This window comes from Phyllobates terribilis, unplaced genomic scaffold, assembly GCF_046119375.1.
Source record: "Phyllobates terribilis strain yellow unplaced genomic scaffold, ASM4611937v1 Scaffold_1__5_contigs__length_1240528914, whole genome shotgun sequence".
NCBI classification, from domain to species: Eukaryota; Metazoa; Chordata; class Amphibia; order Anura; family Dendrobatidae; genus Phyllobates; species Phyllobates terribilis.
This window is the reverse complement of record NW_027362761.1, coordinates 725,748,261-725,767,179: the sequence shown is the minus strand read 5'-3', so window position 1 is coordinate 725,767,179 and position 18,919 is coordinate 725,748,261. Positions and strand designations below refer to the sequence as shown.

The following is an 18,919-nucleotide window of genomic DNA, read 5'->3' as shown; positions in this document are numbered from 1 at the left end:
TCGGAGGTTTGGCTTACAGACTCCACAGCCCTGCTCACAAATCAGGGGAATGTGGACAAATCAGACCAAAATCTAATATTTAAACATTTCAATTATGCAAAAAAAAAACACCAGCTGTGGAAGGCCCACTTATGCCACAGAATTGCAGTACTGCTGAAAAACCAGCCCTTGTAAATACACCATTTACTGGCACAGGACTACCACTAGAAAATAGCTGCCACTGAATTACAAAGCTTTTGGCATTTCCCATAAACAGGGTTTTTTTTTTTTTATCTACAATCCTTGCAGTCAATCCAAACACATTTCAAGAAGCACATTCCAGACTTTGATTTCGCCGATTTGTGGAATTTAAGCCAAATAATGATCAGGAGCAATCTGTGATAAACTGAACACACCATTAGGCCACATTCACATGTTCAGTATTTGGTCAGTATTGTACATCAGTATTTGTAATCCAAAACCAGGAGTGGAACAGTCAGAGGAAAAGTATAAGGCCACGGCCCCACTATCAGTATTCGGTCAGTATTTTCTCTCAGGGGTGGGAGCCAAAACCAGGAGTGGGTGATAAATGCAGAATTGGTGTCTTGTTTCTATTATACCTTTTCTCTGATTGTTCCTCACCTGGTTTTGGCTACCACTCCTGAGAAAAAATACTGACCGAATACGGATAGTGGGGCCGTGGCCTTATAGAATCACATCACCACTTCTGTATTTATCACCCACTCCTGCTTTTGGCTTAGAGATACTGATGTAAAATACTGAAGGTGGCCTCATTCAGATGTCTGATTTTTCTCGTAGGTTTTTCTCAGTGTTTTGGATCAGAACTTAAAAAAAATAATGAAAACTGACCAAGCACTGTTTATCAGTGAGAATAAACATGCAAAGCTTTTCCTATTCATTTCAATGTTCATTTCAGGTTTAAACATAATCACAGACGTGGATTCTTTACTGTAAGAGCAGTGAGACTATGGAACTCTCTGCCGCATGATGTTGTAATGAGTGATTCACTACTAAAATTTAAGAAGGGCATGGATGCCTTTCTTGAAAAGTATAATATTACAGGTTATATATACTAGATTCCTTGATAGGGCGTTGATCCAGGGAACTACTCTGATTGCCGTATGTGGAGTCAGGAAGGATTTTTTTCCCCCAATGTGGAGCTTAGTGTTTGCCACATGTTTTTTTTTTCCCTTCCTCTGGATCAACATGTTAGGCTATGGGTTGGACTAGATGGACTTAGTCTTCCTTCAACCTTAAAAACTATGCATGTTACAGACAGAACATGGATGGTAATGCAATTTTTCACAGTCTCAAGCTTGTACGAGTAACTTTGTTCTACAACTCCGATCAAAAATGGACGTCCCTCAGACTTTTTTTTTTTTCGGAAACGAGAGGTGAATTTAAAAAAAAAAAAAATCCACAGATATGTACTTGATTCACGGACTCTTCATGTGTTCTGAAAGAAAGATTTCCTGATCATAAGTCTCAGATTAACGTCACCATACTGGCATTTGTTTTGCCGCCAATTGTCGCGCTGTTTGGAACCTACAGTCTTATAGAGGTGTGCTTTTACTACCATGTATTTTTTGTTTGCGGTCCTGTTTAGATGTTTTACGCCAAAATTAATTTCCATTACTTTGACTCCTTGTTACAAGAGTTTTTCAATTGCGTTTTTATCATGCTACGTGTATACTTGGGTGTGGAATCTCAGATGGGCGTTACATGCGCTAAAATACAGATTTTAACAATATCAAAGAAGTAATTTTGAACACATGAGCTGAACTGTATAGCCATACTGAATCATAGGGTCCCATTGAATTAAAAAAAACAAACAAAAAAAAAAAAAAACACATACACCTCATCCCTTACACCCACCCTCACGGCTGAATCTCTTCCTTTGGTCTCCAAAATTATAAACCTATAGCTAAGGCGTGATGGTTGAACATGTGCAATCGGGCCTTGCTCACTCTAAAAAGCCTCATGAACGCACTGCTTCTGATCCAATCATATGAGCGCCTACAGACAATGCGGATTTGTAGTTTGCAGAAGTTAAAGAGCAGCTTAAAGGCGTCATGATGAAGCAGCACAACTAAATGATGGCCATGAAAGCCAAAACATTAAAAAGGGACTGCCAGCAAAGGATGACTGTTTAAGCCAAGTACAGCGCTCGGTGCACCATGGCGGGCCAATCATTTAACTACACCTTCACACCTGCTTGTTTTCCCCTCTATCTCTGCCCTTCTTTGGCTCTAAAAAGCCAAAGCTGTCAAAGAAGGAGGGACGGGAAGGGGAGATAGAGGGAAAAATAGGCAGGTGGGAAGGTGTATTCAAATGTTTGGCCCCGCCTTGATGCAAGAAACGGCAGGAGTTGGTTTAAACAGTCAGTCTGTGCTGACAGTCCCTTTAATACGGGGCTGCATAAAGAGGTACATTCACATCTCTTGAGGCTACAGCATATTAGATTGCCATAAGTAATAATCAGACAAGAGGGAGAAGTTGATAAAAAACTTCAGTAACCAAAACACAGACAGTTTCTGCTGAAAAATGCATCCAATATTAGACATATGTGAAAATGACCATAGTAGTCAACTAGGACATCAATGACAAGCCGGCTACTCATGCATATAATGAGGCTCTGCTCACATCTGTGGTTTGAGTCCCATTTTAGGAACAGAGAAATATATCCATTTTTCACAAGACTTCTACTACAAAATGGAGGAGTATAACTCCTCAGGCCATCACCTTTTCCACTTTCATACCCCCCCCCACTGTGCATCCTTGTCAGGTAAACCTCTCTCCTCTTGCTATATGTTTTGGCGGCATGGAGATAGGTATATGGTCACATACCATGAACATTTATACTGTCATATTTTATCTTCATTTTCCCTGCATATAGCAGGTTATGATTCCCATGGTTTGGGTTATTCATGTTAATCCCGTGATTCCCACCCCTGTTGATTGACTCTTTTTGTAACATTATTTACAACTTGGCTATTTTGTGGGCAACGTGCAATTTTGCAGTTTCACAGATTTGTTGTGAATGTATTATTATATTTATCCTACCTGGAAGCACTTTGTCATCTGACACTACCTCTATGTCTGAATTTAAATAAAACATTAAATATCTGTTGCAATATATAGCCGAGTTATACTCCTCCTTTTTTTGACGTTGTTTTCAGCATGCATGTGGATAATCATTTGTAATTTTACAGAATTTTATCCACTCTTTTTCTCTCTGATGTATATGGCATTCTCTGGTTATTTTTACAAAATGGAGGCAAACTGAAGCAGAAAGGCCTAGTAAACTAAAAGGATCTGTCTGGTTTCAGTTTGCAGCACTTTTTGTTCCATTAAAATAAAGAAAAAGAAATTGGACACAAGACTGGAATATGCTGGACCATATTAAAGTCAAAGTCAATGGTGCCTTTCTGCTTCAGTTTGCATCTAACATGACAGTGATCAGTGTTTTTTTTTTCCTCCACATGAATTCCCTTTCTCTATATGTTAAAGAGGTTGTCCACTACTTTTACATTGATAGCCTATCATTAGGATAGGTCACCAATGTCTGATCGGCCAGGGGTCCGACATGCCCGCCGATCAGCTGTTATAGGTACCGGCCACACTGCACATCCGAGCCTCCTATTGATTTAAGAGAAAGATGTGCAGTACCAAGGCCCATGCACTACAAGTAGACTGCCAGCTCTGCAATTAAGTACTTGCGACCGCCGACATCGATAACAGCTGATTGGCGGGGGTGCCGGGTGTCGGACCCTGGCCGATCAGACATTGATGACCTATCCTAAAAGGATAGGCCATTAATGTAAAAGTAGTGGACAACCTCTAAGTACAAACAGAAAAACGGAACTGAAAACGAAGGTGTGAACAGAACACATACAAGAGGTATAAAACTATATGCATGCTAAATTCATATTATTCTAGATCAAGAAATAAGTGGATGGGAACAGCAACTACAAAATGGATGCATATTTGACAGGAAAAACAAAGTTACAAGCGTAACTACACAAACACTTTGTTTCCATTTGCATACAAAGAGCAGCGCACAAACCCTAATGTTTTATTACTATCCACTGTACTAAAAAGAGAGATTGAGAGCAAGTGAACACATCACAGTTTTATATTTAACTGCTTACCATGCTAAAATCCAGAAGGTCACTTAATTCCTTGTCTGTGCCCACTGCCATTCTCTGCTGTGAATTCATACTCATCCAGTTTTAAAAATAGGGTACCCTAATATAGAAACGGAAAAACAACATTACTAATCTTATAGCAAGAAAAATTAAGCAAATGCAAGATTTCAGACAAAGGCTAAAGCAGTAAGATAGTGTGACGATCTCAGACCCATGGGGAAGAAGGGCATTGCTCCAGTTTAGGTGGAGGCTTATGCCATGTTCACACGTTGCGTTTTTATCCCGCAGGCAAAACCAGCTCTTTTGGCAGTAAAGAAGGAGTGTCAAAAAAGCAGGTTTTGCTGAGTTTTTGTCAGGGTACATTTGTCTCTTGTGCATGCTGATAAAATTGAGTGCATATAAAAACAAAAAAAAAAAAAACACCACACGATTCAACTTATTCAGGTTTTTGTGCCAAAAATGCAGCAAAACCTGATACCTGCGTTTTTTTTGCAGCATTTTTGCACTACCCATTGCTTTATATGGGTGAAAAATGCTGCAAGAAGTGACATGCTTCAGATTGCAAAAACACAGCAGTTTGCCAAATCAGTCAGGGAAAAAAAAAAAGTGTGCGCAAGCATGAGATTTCTGACATCTCAGACTTTGCTGGAACTGCAAAAAACTGGTTACAATTTGCATAAACAAATGCAGCAAAAAAACACTGCAAAAATGCAACATGTGAACATAGCCTTATAATTGATTTATCCACACAGATTTCTGAGCAGATAATAAAATTGGTCTGAGCTGGCCAGTTACACTCATATTTTGGTAGAAAGATGAGGGAAATGAGAAGGGGTCCTAACGTACCTCATTTCCTCTAAAAAGGATTATTTTTGGCTGCAGTTAAACAATGAAGTGATTGGTGTATAGATTTGTAAGCATTTCAGATCAGCCTATTGTAGATGAGACAGATTCCAAATTAGTCACCTATAAAATTAAGACATGGCTGGACAGGAATTGGCCTTATCTGTACATGTAAAAGGCACTCTCCAGGTCCATTTAGACGGGCCAATAATTGTGAAACCAGTTTATAGGAGCGTTGGTTCCCGATTATCGGCCCAGCTAAACAGGCCAGAAAACAATCAACGAATGAGCAAAACACTTGAGTCATCACTATCAGCAGCAGACTGTATTCTCCGCATTCAGACTGAGTCATCGGTCGTTCTGGGTACACAGTTTAGGTCGGCCTAGCTAAGAAACCAGAAAATTACCGCCAATGGGCTTGTACATAGCAGACTGGCAGTTGTTTAACAGCTGGGGTCAGGAAGGCCCTTAGGCTAGCAATATACGCTAGGTAGCTGTGAATCTTTGGCAACAGTTTCTCTGCCCTAAGAACAAACGCTCAGGCATGATGAAATCTGACTGCCCAATCCTGCTCTCCACTGCCGTTTGCTGTTGGGGGAAGTCAGTAGGTACTCGTACAAGAAGAATAGTGCACGTCCCTGATAAAATTATCTGGTATAACCAACATCACACTTGTGTCATTTAGTTTAAAGCCAGCCATTCACATTTATTAAAGGACAAATCGTTGGCACTTTTTTTCTTTAACTTCCTTTGCATTCAGCATCCCTGTACCAAGAAGCATATTAGTAAAGGAATACATTTCAGAGTTTAAGATGGCACAGGATCACTCTTCATAGATTATGCAATTTATGGCCAGGTTAATGCGAAATGGTCCATTTAGACCATTAAATGACCACCAATCAACTATGTGCATTTACACAGGACGATGAAACAGTGAAGGGGACAAAACGATTGCCAATAAGATCACTCTGTCCCAATACAGCATCATATCTCCTGTTTACACTGGCTCATAGGCAAGCAGAAAAACATTGTTTTAGGGGATCACTGCACCTGACAGAATAAGCATTTGGCTGGTTCATCGGGTGGTTGCAGGCCTGTTTAGACTAACTGATAATCGGAAACAAAGTTTCCTACAAACGTTCATGCTTTAATTATTATCTATATAGGCCAAAAGGTTTGCATGGGGCACTTTTATGAACAGCTTTGATTAAAAAATAAAAAACAAGCAAATAAATAGTGAAAATGTTGCACTATCTGCAGTTGTGCCTAAAACTTTGCATTTGTTTGCCAGCTCTGCTGGCTCTTTGAAAAGCAGATGGAGCCTAACAGAAGGTGGAGCAGTCGACAAGGTCCGCTATGGATATGCTATAATTTACACAGCAAAAGTGGCATAAATGATAGAATAGATATACTCCAGTTCACAGCTGGAGTCCATTTTCTGATTGTGTCATACGGGCAGCTGAAAAACGGGCCAAGTTAATTAAGGCTATGTGCACAAGATGCAGAAATGCTCCGGATTTTTTCTGAGCGTTTCTGCATCTCCCTGGCAGAAAAAACGCATGCGGATTGTACATGCGGATTGCACATGTGTTTTTCCTGCCAGGGACAAGCGTTTGTCAAGCGTTTTGCACATGAGATTCCGCATGCGGGTTGTCAAGTGCTTTCCAAGCGATTTTAGCATCACTCGGAAAGTGCTTGACAACTTGGTTACACTATATAAATTTATATAGTGTGACCAAGTAATAGTTAAAAAAAAAAAAGAAAACAAAAAACACATTATACTCACCTTCCGATGGCCCCCGGTCTTCTTCTCCGTTGTCTCGCAGTAGTGTAAAAGGACCTTCCATGATGTAATTTAGTCATGTGACAGGTCAGCGGTCGCGTGACCTGTCACATGACTGAATGAAGTCATGGAAGGTAATTTAAGACCATCACGAGCGACGAAGTACCGGATAGAAGACAGCGGGCCATCAGAAGGTGAGTATAATGTTATTTTTTATTTTAAATTCTTTTTTTTCTTTTTTAAACAAGTACTATGGTACCCAGGTCTGGATGAGAGTCTCCTCTTCTCCAGACCCGGGTACCATCCACACATTGAATCACTTAATATCCACATGTGCACATGTAGTCATGCGGATATTAAGCTATTCGATGCAAGTCAATGGCGGCAAAAACGCCGTGCTTACGCAAAATAATTGGTAGTGCTGCGGATTTTTCTGCAATGATAATCCACAGCGGAAATTTCCGCAGCATGTGCACAGCACATGCGGATCATCATTGGGGAACATTGCAGACCACCTACCAAGCATTTTTTAAGTGTTTCTGCAGCGGAATTGCCGCTGCAGAAACGCTTAAAAAAATGCATAGTGGGGGCACAGCCTAAGAGGAAGACTCCGCTCAGTTATTATTTGCGCTAAACCAATAGGATAGGGTGGTTGTGTACAGTCTGACAAACACAAGTCAGCCCAAGGAGTACACTCAGCCCTGAGCCATACACTGAAGCAATGTTAGACAGTGTTATATTGGACTCACTCGGAAAGGGCGTCCACCATTTAAGGGAACCAATCAATTGCTCTTGCCCTCTACTCCATCACCATGTCACTTCTGAACCCTGTATCTATAATCTAACAAGCTCTTCTCATACCTTAGCACAGGGATGTCAAACTTAAATACACAGAGGGCCAAAATGAAAAATTAGGACAAAGTTGCGGGCCAACCAGTATACAGTATAATGAGCCCCACATAGTCCTCCATACAGTATAATGGCCCCACATGGGTGGTCTCGGCCAGATTTGGTCCAAGGGCCGTAGTTTGACACGTGTGCCATAGCGATTGTTCTAAAATTGTAAAATCAACTTTTATCCAAGCTTGTGCTATGAAAATTGGTGAAGTCTCTTCCGGGGGGGTACGGATTCCCCCAAACTAATTCTACCACCCATCTCGTAAGTATGCCCCCACATAATTGACATCACTATCTGCTCTTTGCAAATCTTGTGTGATGTTCAGCCTCCCTGGGAGCTGTGCAATAAAGCAGGTGTACGCTCCCCAGCTTTACTAGCACACTGCTCATGCCGAGAGAGGATGAATATCATGGACATGCGTAAGATTTGCGAAGTGCAGACCGTGGTGTCACTCAGGTGTGCGAGTGTCCTTACAAGATGTTAGGGATGAGAATCAACATGCCACCGGACTACACCTCACTAAACTGCGCAGCACGGATTAAAGTTGATTTTACAGTTAGAGAGCAATTACTAAATCATAAGGAGGAGATTGCTAGAATGTAGCAATGGGTGCAATATAGATATGGTGGTAAATTAGGCTAGGGTAGTTGACCGGTTTCCTTTACCTTATATAAAACACGTGCCGGAATACTCCTAACTGCATCCAAAGCGGTGCAGTTATCGACCCATATACAAGTCCCATTAAAGATTCTAATTTACAAAATTAAAGAGTAACCGTTATTTTAATTCTTATTTCATAAATCAATAGGAAACATAAAAATAAACGACTTTGTAATATATCATATCAGAGCAATCTGCTTCTTTCTCTGCCAGGACTTAATCAGCCATTCCCAAAATTCTCAATTCTGAGGTAAAATCGGTATTCAGTACAGACAGACTTTCCCATTACTGAGATAGGAGATAAGAGTCTATGTAGATGTGAGGAGCTAGAGGCAGAGCTCCTCCCTCCTATGTAGATGGCAGCTGATAAGATCTCTTATCTCAGTGATGTAACAATGTGTCTTCACTGAATACAGATTTTACCTCAGAATTGAGCAATTTGATAATGACTGATCAGTTATGGCAGAGAAAGAAGCAAATTTCTCTGATCAGATATATTACAAAGTTGCTTATTTTCATGGGTACAATAGATTTCTGAAATAAAAATTAAAATGACGGTTACTCTTTAAATGAATCCTGAAAAAATGTCCCCATCAGCAAGTGACTGGGTCCAAATCCACTTCAAATATGGTCAGCAGAGCCGTAGGCAGCTGCCAGATCCACTGGTATTTCGGTGGCTCAGTCTACTAAGTGTCAGGATTTACTTTACTTATATAGTGCCATCATATTCCACTGTATAAATATTAGCACTGCCCCCATTGGGTCTCACAATCTAAATCCCCTACCAGTATGACTTTGGAGTGTGGGTAGAAATGACTAAACATGCTGCCCCACCATGCTGTATCAATAAGGAACTGTAAACCGGCACCTTAGATAGCAATGAGTGAGCATCACCCAACAACTAGCTTTCCCAACCATAGACATAACAGTGATGAATACAAAACGATGGCCAATATAGATGCAACACATCTCTTTACAAAGACTCACATACACAACAACGTTAAGCCAAGTCTGCAAAATGCAGTCTCTAGAACTTAGAAAAGTATGTAATAGTCATATATGGCACTGTGTAAATGTGAGCAGATGCCAAAGTAGCGTTCCAATCCAGAACCGCAAATTGATGTAAAACTCTGTGCTCAGAAGTATGCAGAAATGAGGAATTTTATTCACAGTCCTAAAGATCCAGAATAATGTATAAAGTTTCGGTCCTATACATGGACCTTCATCAGAATGGGGCAGATTGTGCAGAGTATAAAAGTAACAAGTTGCTACTAGCGCTATAGGAAGAGAATCTTCTGTCTCTTTGTGATCGCGTAATCGATCACGTTCTGGTGCCCGCCTGAAAAAGGCAGATACTGCTGAAAATTATGTCCAACACAGCACACAGTGACCCCCCCTACATCATTACAGTCAATGGCCCCATCAGCCAAACTTCCAAATCTCGTTTCCAGGGCTTCAGACGCAAGCCCAGACAGCACCACTAACAGTAGCCTAACACGCAATGTGAACATAGCCTAATGCGTTTCCATTACTATATAACTTCAATTATGTTTTCCTACATAGTTACCAAAACAGCTGGATCTCAAATATTTTAAAGCAGAAAAAGTGACAATTTTCAGTTTGTTTATATAAAGAGCCTATAAATTAAACTTTCGGGAGGGGAACCCAAGCTCCATGCTTGTACAATAGCTTTAGTTAAAGAAAATGTTGCTAATCTCCTCACTAAACACACTGAAATTACAGGTGTGCTGGATATCCATTAGAACATTTTATTTGATATGAATTTCTTAAAATGTAGTCAAATAAGCAATGTTCTGATCAGAAGGGCCTTTGGGCAGGGATCAATCAGCTATAAATGCACTGAATAGAGCACAACTTTTCTGACTAGCAGCCTATGACAGAAGTATGCAACAGTACAGACATACAGATACACACCTAGGGCTATATGGTCAGCAGGACCAAACAAAGGCCCCGGGAAGGTTAGTGATAGATGTCTACCAAAGGAAAAAAAACAAACAAACAAAAAAAAAAAACAATAAGCCATTACCCACACTTTACAGAAATGTCCTTCCTTTTAGGCTGTGTGCCCACGATGCAGAAATGAAGCGAAAAATTTCCGCTTTATTTCTGCATTACCTTGCCCGGAAAAATGCGTGCGGAATTTGACATGCGTTTTTCGCGCGCTTTGGACATGCGGAATTGCCTTGCGTTTTCTAATGCATTGAGAAGGCAATTCCGCATGCGTAAACACACAAACAATGGACATGCTGCAGATTTTTCCGCACATCAAAAACGCTGCGGCATTGAAAGTGCGGATTGTCATTGGGGACCATGGGGGACCGATTACCAATTGTTTTACAAGCGTTTACGCTGCGCAAATTCTGCAGCAAAAACGCTTGAAAAATGCATCGTGGGCACGCAGCCTTACCTTTAAAGAATTAGGCTGCTGCAAATCAATTTTCATGACTTATTCTCATAGCCTATTCTTACGGATTGATCTGCAATACCAGGCACAATCCAAAATGCACAGAGTTGTGCCTGGTAAATAAAGGGAAAGTGGTGCTCCATGTGAATCAGCTGACTAGTGGGGGGGTCCAAGGGGTCCACATTGATCTGATCTAATTCTCAGACAACCTCTTCAAGTCCAATTTACAGTTAAAAAAATAAAAATAAATAAAAATATCACATTTAGGGTATGCTCACACTAGCGTATAACTCGGACAAGCGCCATCTGATGTTTTATTCCGATAGCACTCGGCCCAATGTTATACTATGGGTCAGCGCAGATCTGTGATTTCTTTCTCATGCTAATTCGGCATGAGAAAACAATCGCAGAATGCTGCAAGTGCATCCAATAATCGGATCACGTCCACACATAAGTCTATGGGTGCATAGAAAACATCGGACTGCACACTGATGCCATCTGAGTGCAGTCAGATTACTACAGACACAGTGGAGAAATGTTCTCAGTCGTCTCCGCACCTGTGATACTATTCTCTCATGGGAGAGAATCAGATCACAGTAAGATAACACTCAGCTCATACTCTGACAGAGCTTGATCTGGGTGTCATTAGCATAATCGGCCCGATTCTCTCGCATGAGAAAAATTTACGGCAGTTAGTAAGCCCTAAAATTGAGGATTTCCAGTATTACCTGCAAATAAGAAGCTACATACTAATACAACTCTTATTTTGTAGTTATGAAATATCAATATAACAATGGTGGGTATGTATGTATCTACAAGACTTTTGTTTCTCTTACCGAGCGCTATAAAAACTTCTAGGCATGGATGTTATGCCCCAAGGTAACCGTTTATACTCGGCCATATTGCTTACATATGGCTGTATCTCTTCTGTATGGCAGAAGCATAGAAGCAAGATTAATAAAGGGTGTGGAAAAAAGTCTCTGACCTCATGGCATGTGTGGCCAATTCACTGCTTCCCTCCTCTTGCTTATGATCTCAGCAAATAGGCATGGGACACTCATGTTCAAGATTATAATAGGAAGGTTCTAAGTGGTAGGACTGCTTCAATCAGAGATTCAGACAAATATATTTAAATTATCTCTCCCAATATTGCTCAATCCCATCTCCAAGTCTTCTATTGCTTTAAACTGTCTACAATAAACTCTTTATGCCTAATTTATTAAGTCGCAAGGCATTGTTTATGCCGGTCTTCACAAAGATGTGCTGGAGTCAGGCGCTCCTGATTCACGAAGAAGCGCATGTATATTCATGAATAAGGAGAGCCAGATGAATGGCATACGCCTCTCATAAATCCTCCAGGTCCTTGTTGGACCAAGATGTGTGGGGTAGTGTAGACCGCCGCTTGTGATGAATCTTGGACGAACAGCCGTGACCACGACCCTGTCTCAGCTCTGCCCACTTTGTCAGAGCTGAGCAAAAATGGCGTGTGAGCACCAAGAGTTGCATGATTTTAGCGCAGCCTCTAGTTGCATCAAAATTATGCAGCTTTTCAAAGCTTTTTAATCCAGAATACCGATTTAACAGCTTTGATGAATCAGGCCCTTTGTCTTTGACCGTTTGGCTTATCAGTCATTGGCTATAGTGGATAATATTGGTAGATCATTGTTGCAGCACAGAATGTAAAAAAAAAAAAAAAGGCAACAAACCAGAGAACTTTATTTTTTATTTCTTTTTTTAAACAGACAACCCCTTTAACTTGCTTTGATTGTTGTATTGCCATACAATTTACAACCATATTAGCACATATATTGGCATGGCCTAAGTAATGTGGTGCCACTTAAGACCCCCATAAACATTAGACTAATGTCAGCCAACCCCAACAATGTGTTTGGGGGGCACCAGACTGCTGATTGCATTGTTCTGGAGATAAGCTGCCAGCAGATATATCAGGTGTTGGCTTCCTCAGACAACACAGGAGTGCTTGGCCGAACGAGCACTCCTGTGTATGGGAGACTACTGTTGGCCAAAGCACTGTTTGGACATCTAATGCATATGACCACTTTTATATTCCTCCAATTCCACATACTGGCTCGCTAGACAAATGAGCATTGTATAGCCTTTTCTTTAGATTTTAAGTGCTTACTAGCGGTTTCTGCTCTTATCTAATTCATCAATGCTAATTTTTATCATTTGTTGTGTGTATTTCTATCAATTCCTCTGATGTAAAATTGCTGCACCTATATGTCATGCCCACATTTGTTCTGGAGGAACATCAAGGATCAGCCAATATATTTCAATGTTCACCATTTGTAAACCAAAATGTGAACAGACTAAATGCTACACAAATAAAGTATAATATTGGTAACATATACTAATAGAATTATGTAACTGTTGGGTAAACCCAAATGTTCTTGCATGTTCCATTTAGTGGAAACGAAAATTGAGGAACCGTGAAGAATCCCATAACTTCTAAGTGAGTCCATAATGTTTACATTGGGTTTCATGTTTTTCTTCAGACTACACTTTTTTTGCTGTCTAAAAGAAAATTTAAAACCCAATGACACAAAATATCTAAAACTTCATGTTTAATTAGCAACAAACGTTTCTAGACATGATCCAAAAGAAACATGATGTATACATTGTCATACAGGTAGACTTATATTGTGACATCTGACAAACTCAAGTAATGTTTCTTCAATGTTGTACTGCTAATGACAAGGGTCTATGAGACCTAATTCAGATGAAATTCTGGACCTGAAAAATGAGGAAACCACCACAATTTTACTGAAGTGAATTGAAAAGAAGTTTCCCTGTTTTTGTTTTTCAAATTTGTTCAGTAGTAGGGAATAATTACAAAACCCTTGGATTCCATACAGTGGTCACCACCATACCAGAAGGGATGACAGTTATCGCACCACTGGCCTCCGTTCTTGGCTGCAGTCAGGCGACTGATGTATGGGAAGTCATCACTACTGACCAGTACTGGTAAGGCCCTTGAAAATGGTAGCGTTGGATTAAAGGGGCAAGTAATGCTTATTTCTTTTAGATAATTCTCTACTCAAGGGAAATTTTAAAGACATCTCAAAAAAACTCCATACACTTGAAGAGTACATTCCCAAGTAGAAAAATGCAGTGGATTTTCTGCTGCGTTTCATAGCGCAAGCAAAACACATCCGCACTGTAAAATGACAAGAGCTGATCCGCAGCAAGTCAACTTGTTCTGCAGATGTCCGTGCCAATTTCACCCTTTGCAATACAAAAGGATGAAAGGTCTGGTACCTCCACACAGTCTTCACAGTGATATCAGCAATATTAAATACCAATCCAGATATCATGACGGCACTTCTGTTGCGGGAGGTCCACCGTAAATACGTTCCATGGGAACATACCCTTAAAAGCTGATGGCCAAACTATCTTGTTCGGCCTACCCTTACCCCAAAGGCAGGCATGCTCATTTCACTGAATGTGTTCTCAATGGGGAGGTAGCTGCAGTCAAGCACAGTGGCAGTAGCTTATCTCCCCCGAAAACAAAAACATTAAGCGTTGAAACTCAACATGCCCAACATAGAAGCAAGTCTTCCAAGGCTGACCATTTACATTAGATATCAAACAGTTAAATTCTTCAGCCAACAGGTTGCCAGATACCTCTTGTAGACTTGTATCTTCCTTAGGAACAAAAGGATCTAGTTTGTTGAAAGTCAACTTCCTAAATCTCTCCTGACAATGTTTGTCAAGGGAAAGTCCACATACACATTAGCTGGTCAGCTGTTTATAAAGTTTAGGAAAAAAAAATTAAAATAAATAAATCCTAAACACATTGACATGCTCAAATAGAACAAAAATGTAGTCCTGAGGTCAGGTTCACATGAGCGTATTTTACGGCCCATATAGACTGCAATGTCCGAACCGGCCGTGGGTCTCCCGACCCGAACGTACACCCTCAAACGTATGAGGCTGTCAGTTTGGATCGTGAGAACAGAGGCTGGTACAAGAATTGCGGTCTGTATATAGGCCATAAAATACGCTCATGTGAACCCAGCCTTAGGACTACATTTTGGTTCTGAGCATGGTATGGTGTTAGATTGACCAGCTAATGTGTATGCGCGTGTGAACCCAGCCTTAAAACCAATAAATGCTCCAGCTAGGTAGATTCTAAACTTTGTCTTGATACATGTGTGGCACAGCTGTGGCTTCCGAGACAGGACCCCCACAAACATCTAATTCCCTTAAGCCAAAAATTCGAAAGTTTCGTTTTTTTCTTTTTAAGTCTGAAAACTGTAAAAAAAAAAAAAAAAAGCTGTCTAATAAGCACGGTATACACCCCCACAAGTTTGCAGGCCTCATCCCTAACGTTTCACCTTATGAACGCATTGATTAACCTAGCCTTGTGTGTCATCTGCAACGTACGAAGACAAAGCCACCATCAGGGGGACTAAATATGAAGCCCCTAGCTAGATATGGATACAAAGTAACGGATCGATCGTTACATGGGCTAGAAATCTACTCAATAAATCGGATGCAGAAGTTTCTTTTTTTCTGTCAAGATGAATGCTAGAGTCCCTGTTCTACCCAGTTAACACATAGCAGATGTTTCTGTAGCTCACAGAAAGACACCCCCTCCTCTATACAACCACCACCTCCCTCTCATCCCTCCCCTCCTTCAACAAACTGAGCCTGCCAAACTCACTCAGGAAGAACCAATTCCTTATGGACAAAAGGTTCTCATCCACCATTACACCCCTGCCATGCGTCTTAGGGAAGCAAAACCCACAACGCAAACCCTTAAGTTTGTGCACCCCCAAGTGCACATGGAAACTACTGTAAAAACAACCAGATGTACAGTCAGATCGCAGGAAGGAAAAATGACAAAGCTCTTAAAATGCAGAACACATCACAACAGCCGGATCACGTCTGGAGCTGGAAAACTTTACGGCTTCACCCCCCACTTCTCTGCGGAGAGCGGATTTACTTGGGGGACATATGGGATCCACATTAGGAAGGGCGACCATTACAAAGGACGAGAGGGCAGATCTGTGACCAGAAAGGAGGGCTGATCGAGCCCCCCAGGAGGGCCACAATGGGGGCACACACACAGCACATTTACCTCTACACAGTCAGTCACCTCCAGGACGATTTCATGGAGCAGGGAGGGAGAATTCAGCCCCCAGAAGAAGCAGGATGAATGGATTCCACAGAAAAACAAAAGGTGCAGCGATGGAGTTGCGAAGACTTCGGGGGTCCCGCAAGTGACTGCCCCTTCCAGACTGGATTTCAGGGGGCGGGGGATACAGATGTCTGTTTCTAGACTAGGAGACGGCAACTGTAACTACTTCTAGTGCTACAATGTAACGAGAGAGAGTAAGAAAGAGGGGGAGGGGAAAGGCAGCAATCCACACCTCCCCCCGTGGAAAGCTCCCCTCCCCCACTCCACTCCGTCTGCTCCCAACCTCCCGCTCGGGCCACTTGGCCAGAAATAATCCCTCTGTATTATGCACAGCGCTATTGTGGGAACAGCCAGGCCACGCGTGCTTCTAATCCCACCCGTGTTCCGTGGAAGGCTTTCATAACAACCCCTATCGGAAACACACGGCCCCCTTTATTTCGCAGTGACTCCGCTTTCTATTATGTACAAGGTGACACCCCAAAACAAGCGGTACTCACACTTCGCTGTCCGCGTACTGCCCCCAGCCCGAGGCAACAGAGGGCGGGAGAGATGGACTATTTCTCCTCTCGCCTCATGCGAAGGGATACGAAGAATAGCACGACGAACTTGTATATGTTTTACCGTCACCGTGAGAGCGCTCCGCCGCCCCCTTCAGAATGAACCAATAGTTAACGGAGAAAGGGATGATTGACACCCGACAGGTCAAATCGTGGGGGGAGGATTACTTCGCCCTACGTGCCTCGCTCCTGCGCATGCTCACACCCTAAGGCCGCAGTTCAGTGGCTGACGTTCGCCGCCGATACTCGGCTTACGCGGTCATTGTGCTTGTAGTGAGCGCTGGGGGCAGATGGCGTCCTGCTCGGGGCCTTATCACATAGGAGCAAATGCGAGGTCACGGCGGTGACGCGTTTCACTGCTCGCCTGCATTGTATCCCCGACGTTAGGGGAAGCGCTAAACGTAATCATTAGCTTTCCTCAGAGAACGGATTTAAGATGGCTGCCCGGGTCTCAGGGGACCTCGAGCTGCTCCCTCCTCCCACACAGTTGCGTTTACATCCTGTTGTACCTAAAGGGAGTCTGTCAGCCCAAACCGCCAGTGTGAGCTGCTCCTAGCCTGTGGGGATAAGCCCTACACCTCGGCCTGACTTATTTCTGCGTCTGCGCCTTTTCCTGTCTGCTTTTTGTTGTTTTTCGCCTGTTTTTGATTTGCGCCCTTTTTTGTTTTACGGCTTAGCGTTTTTATTTTTTGCGTTCACCGTTGTGGACAAGGTTTGCGACTGGTTCATCGCAGTCCGCTCCGCTGTACCCTGAGGCGATCGGATATTTGTGAGCTAATTTTGTGTTATTTAAGCGGGCCACATGCCTATTTAGTATTCTTAAAGAGCGTTTTTTTATTTTGTACACCACTCATGACCCACACGTGCCATTTTGAAGAATTTGGCTCAAAAAAATGTCAAGGAGTCCCACAAGAAAAAAAATGAAGTGACTTAAAAGAACCCAAAAATAACGAATCGGGGCCCAAAGTATTCTAATTGCTGCCTCTGTTCTGCAGAAGCTTAAGTTCAATCTAATATGGTAATTAGGTTGCTTGGTGCACACTTGGGCCCTGATTGATTGAAAGCTTTTAGGCCAAAAAACTGTCGTAAAAAGATTTGCAACGGGAGGCTGGATCCTTTTTCGTCCGGCTCCAACAAAGTGGGAGAAATGACCCATGCTCATCAACGTGGCGTACTTTACATAACAAATCTTACCCCAGTCCATGACTGAAGTAAGATTTGTGGGGCGGTGCATGCCAATTCGTGCCTTGCTTGATTCATTAAGGTGCCTGTTAATGAATGAGTTGACTTGAACTCCACCTAGCCCCCTCATCAAGACTGGAGTAAAAAACTCCAGTCTCGATGAATTGGGGCCTTGTTATGACGAAGAGGCTCCGTGCACCATTCTGCCTACTGGTTTTGCCACTGCCTCCCTGACTGGTGATTGACAGCACTGGTTTGCCTGAGCTTTTTCTGTAGCATTGTTTGAGAGCGATCTGGCACAAAGAGCTGTCTCCCCAGTGAGAGCCACTCAGTTTTTTAATGCTTCTTACAGTGTTTGGCTGCAGATACAACAGATACCTTGCCCACCCAGTCTGCATAATGCTTTGTCATTGGCTAACTACGTGAGAGGAGGTTGAGCCTGCATCAGGATGCGGTGATTTTACCATAAATAAATGTGTTCATCTGCAGGTGGACACGTATTTAATAATGATCTGTTTGGCATTGAAGAGAAATGACTTTTTGTGATCAGAGCCAAAAGATCGAGTTCACCAAATAGAGCCAGACTGCTCATCACTATTTCTCTGCAGGCAGTGCTTGCTACAGGAAAGCTAGAACTGCCAATCACCAGTGAGGGATGCCGAAACATGCAAAACCAATGGGTGGAAAACGACACTGAGCCTCTTGGCCTCACAAAGGGTACACTGAAGACGAATTAGCATATTTTATGGAACCTGTCAGATGGCTCTTCCCTCCTAAACCTTCAATATGGGCATGCAAGTCCTATTAAGTTGAATAAACTAATACCTTGACATCTGTGATCTGATGACTTATTGCAGAGAAATCCACCATTTTCTTATATGCAAATTAGGTGTTTGGATCTCTGAGCGGAGCAGAGCTCTTCCCTAGTGTCTGCCTCCAGAGCTTATTTAAAGGCTTAGTGACACCTCTGTATGTAAATCTATGCCCTCACTGCATGTGCAGGTTCAGTTCATGAAAGCCTGGGCGTACGCAGATTGCCACTGACCTTGCTGCTGTGCAGTGTTCTGCCTTTCTATGGGCACTGGCTTCAGCTACTTTTTGTGCAAGCGCCATGTAGGCACGCAGGAGGAAGTTGAAGTCAGTGCTTGTAGAAGGGCAGAATGCTGCAAACAAACGAGGTCAGTGGCAATAGCACACAACTGAGCTTTCATGAATTTCCAACTTCTACACTACACCAGATGAAGAAAGAAAGCAACACA

General features: G+C 42.2%; 1 protein-coding gene across 6 annotated transcripts in view; it reads right to left on the bottom strand.

Moving 5' to 3' along the window:
• TCF3 (transcription factor 3) overlaps positions 1 to 16,594 on the bottom strand; it is an 86,477-nt gene extending 69,883 nt beyond the window's left edge. For 3 of the 6 annotated variants that reach the window (XM_073686340.1, XM_073686341.1, XM_073686339.1), the window contains exons 1-2: positions 16,419 to 16,594; positions 4,152 to 4,248 (exon numbers count right to left, since the gene is read on the bottom strand). In XM_073686340.1, the coding sequence (XP_073542441.1) occupies positions 4,152 to 4,226 (75 nt within the window). In that variant the 5' untranslated portion in view covers positions 4,227 to 4,248; positions 16,419 to 16,594. The remainder of the gene's footprint in view (positions 1 to 4,151; positions 4,249 to 16,418) is intronic. The other 3 variants (XM_073686337.1, XM_073686338.1, XM_073686342.1) reach the window with 2 other exon arrangements.
• Positions 16,595 to 18,919: the final 2,325 nt, after the last annotated feature.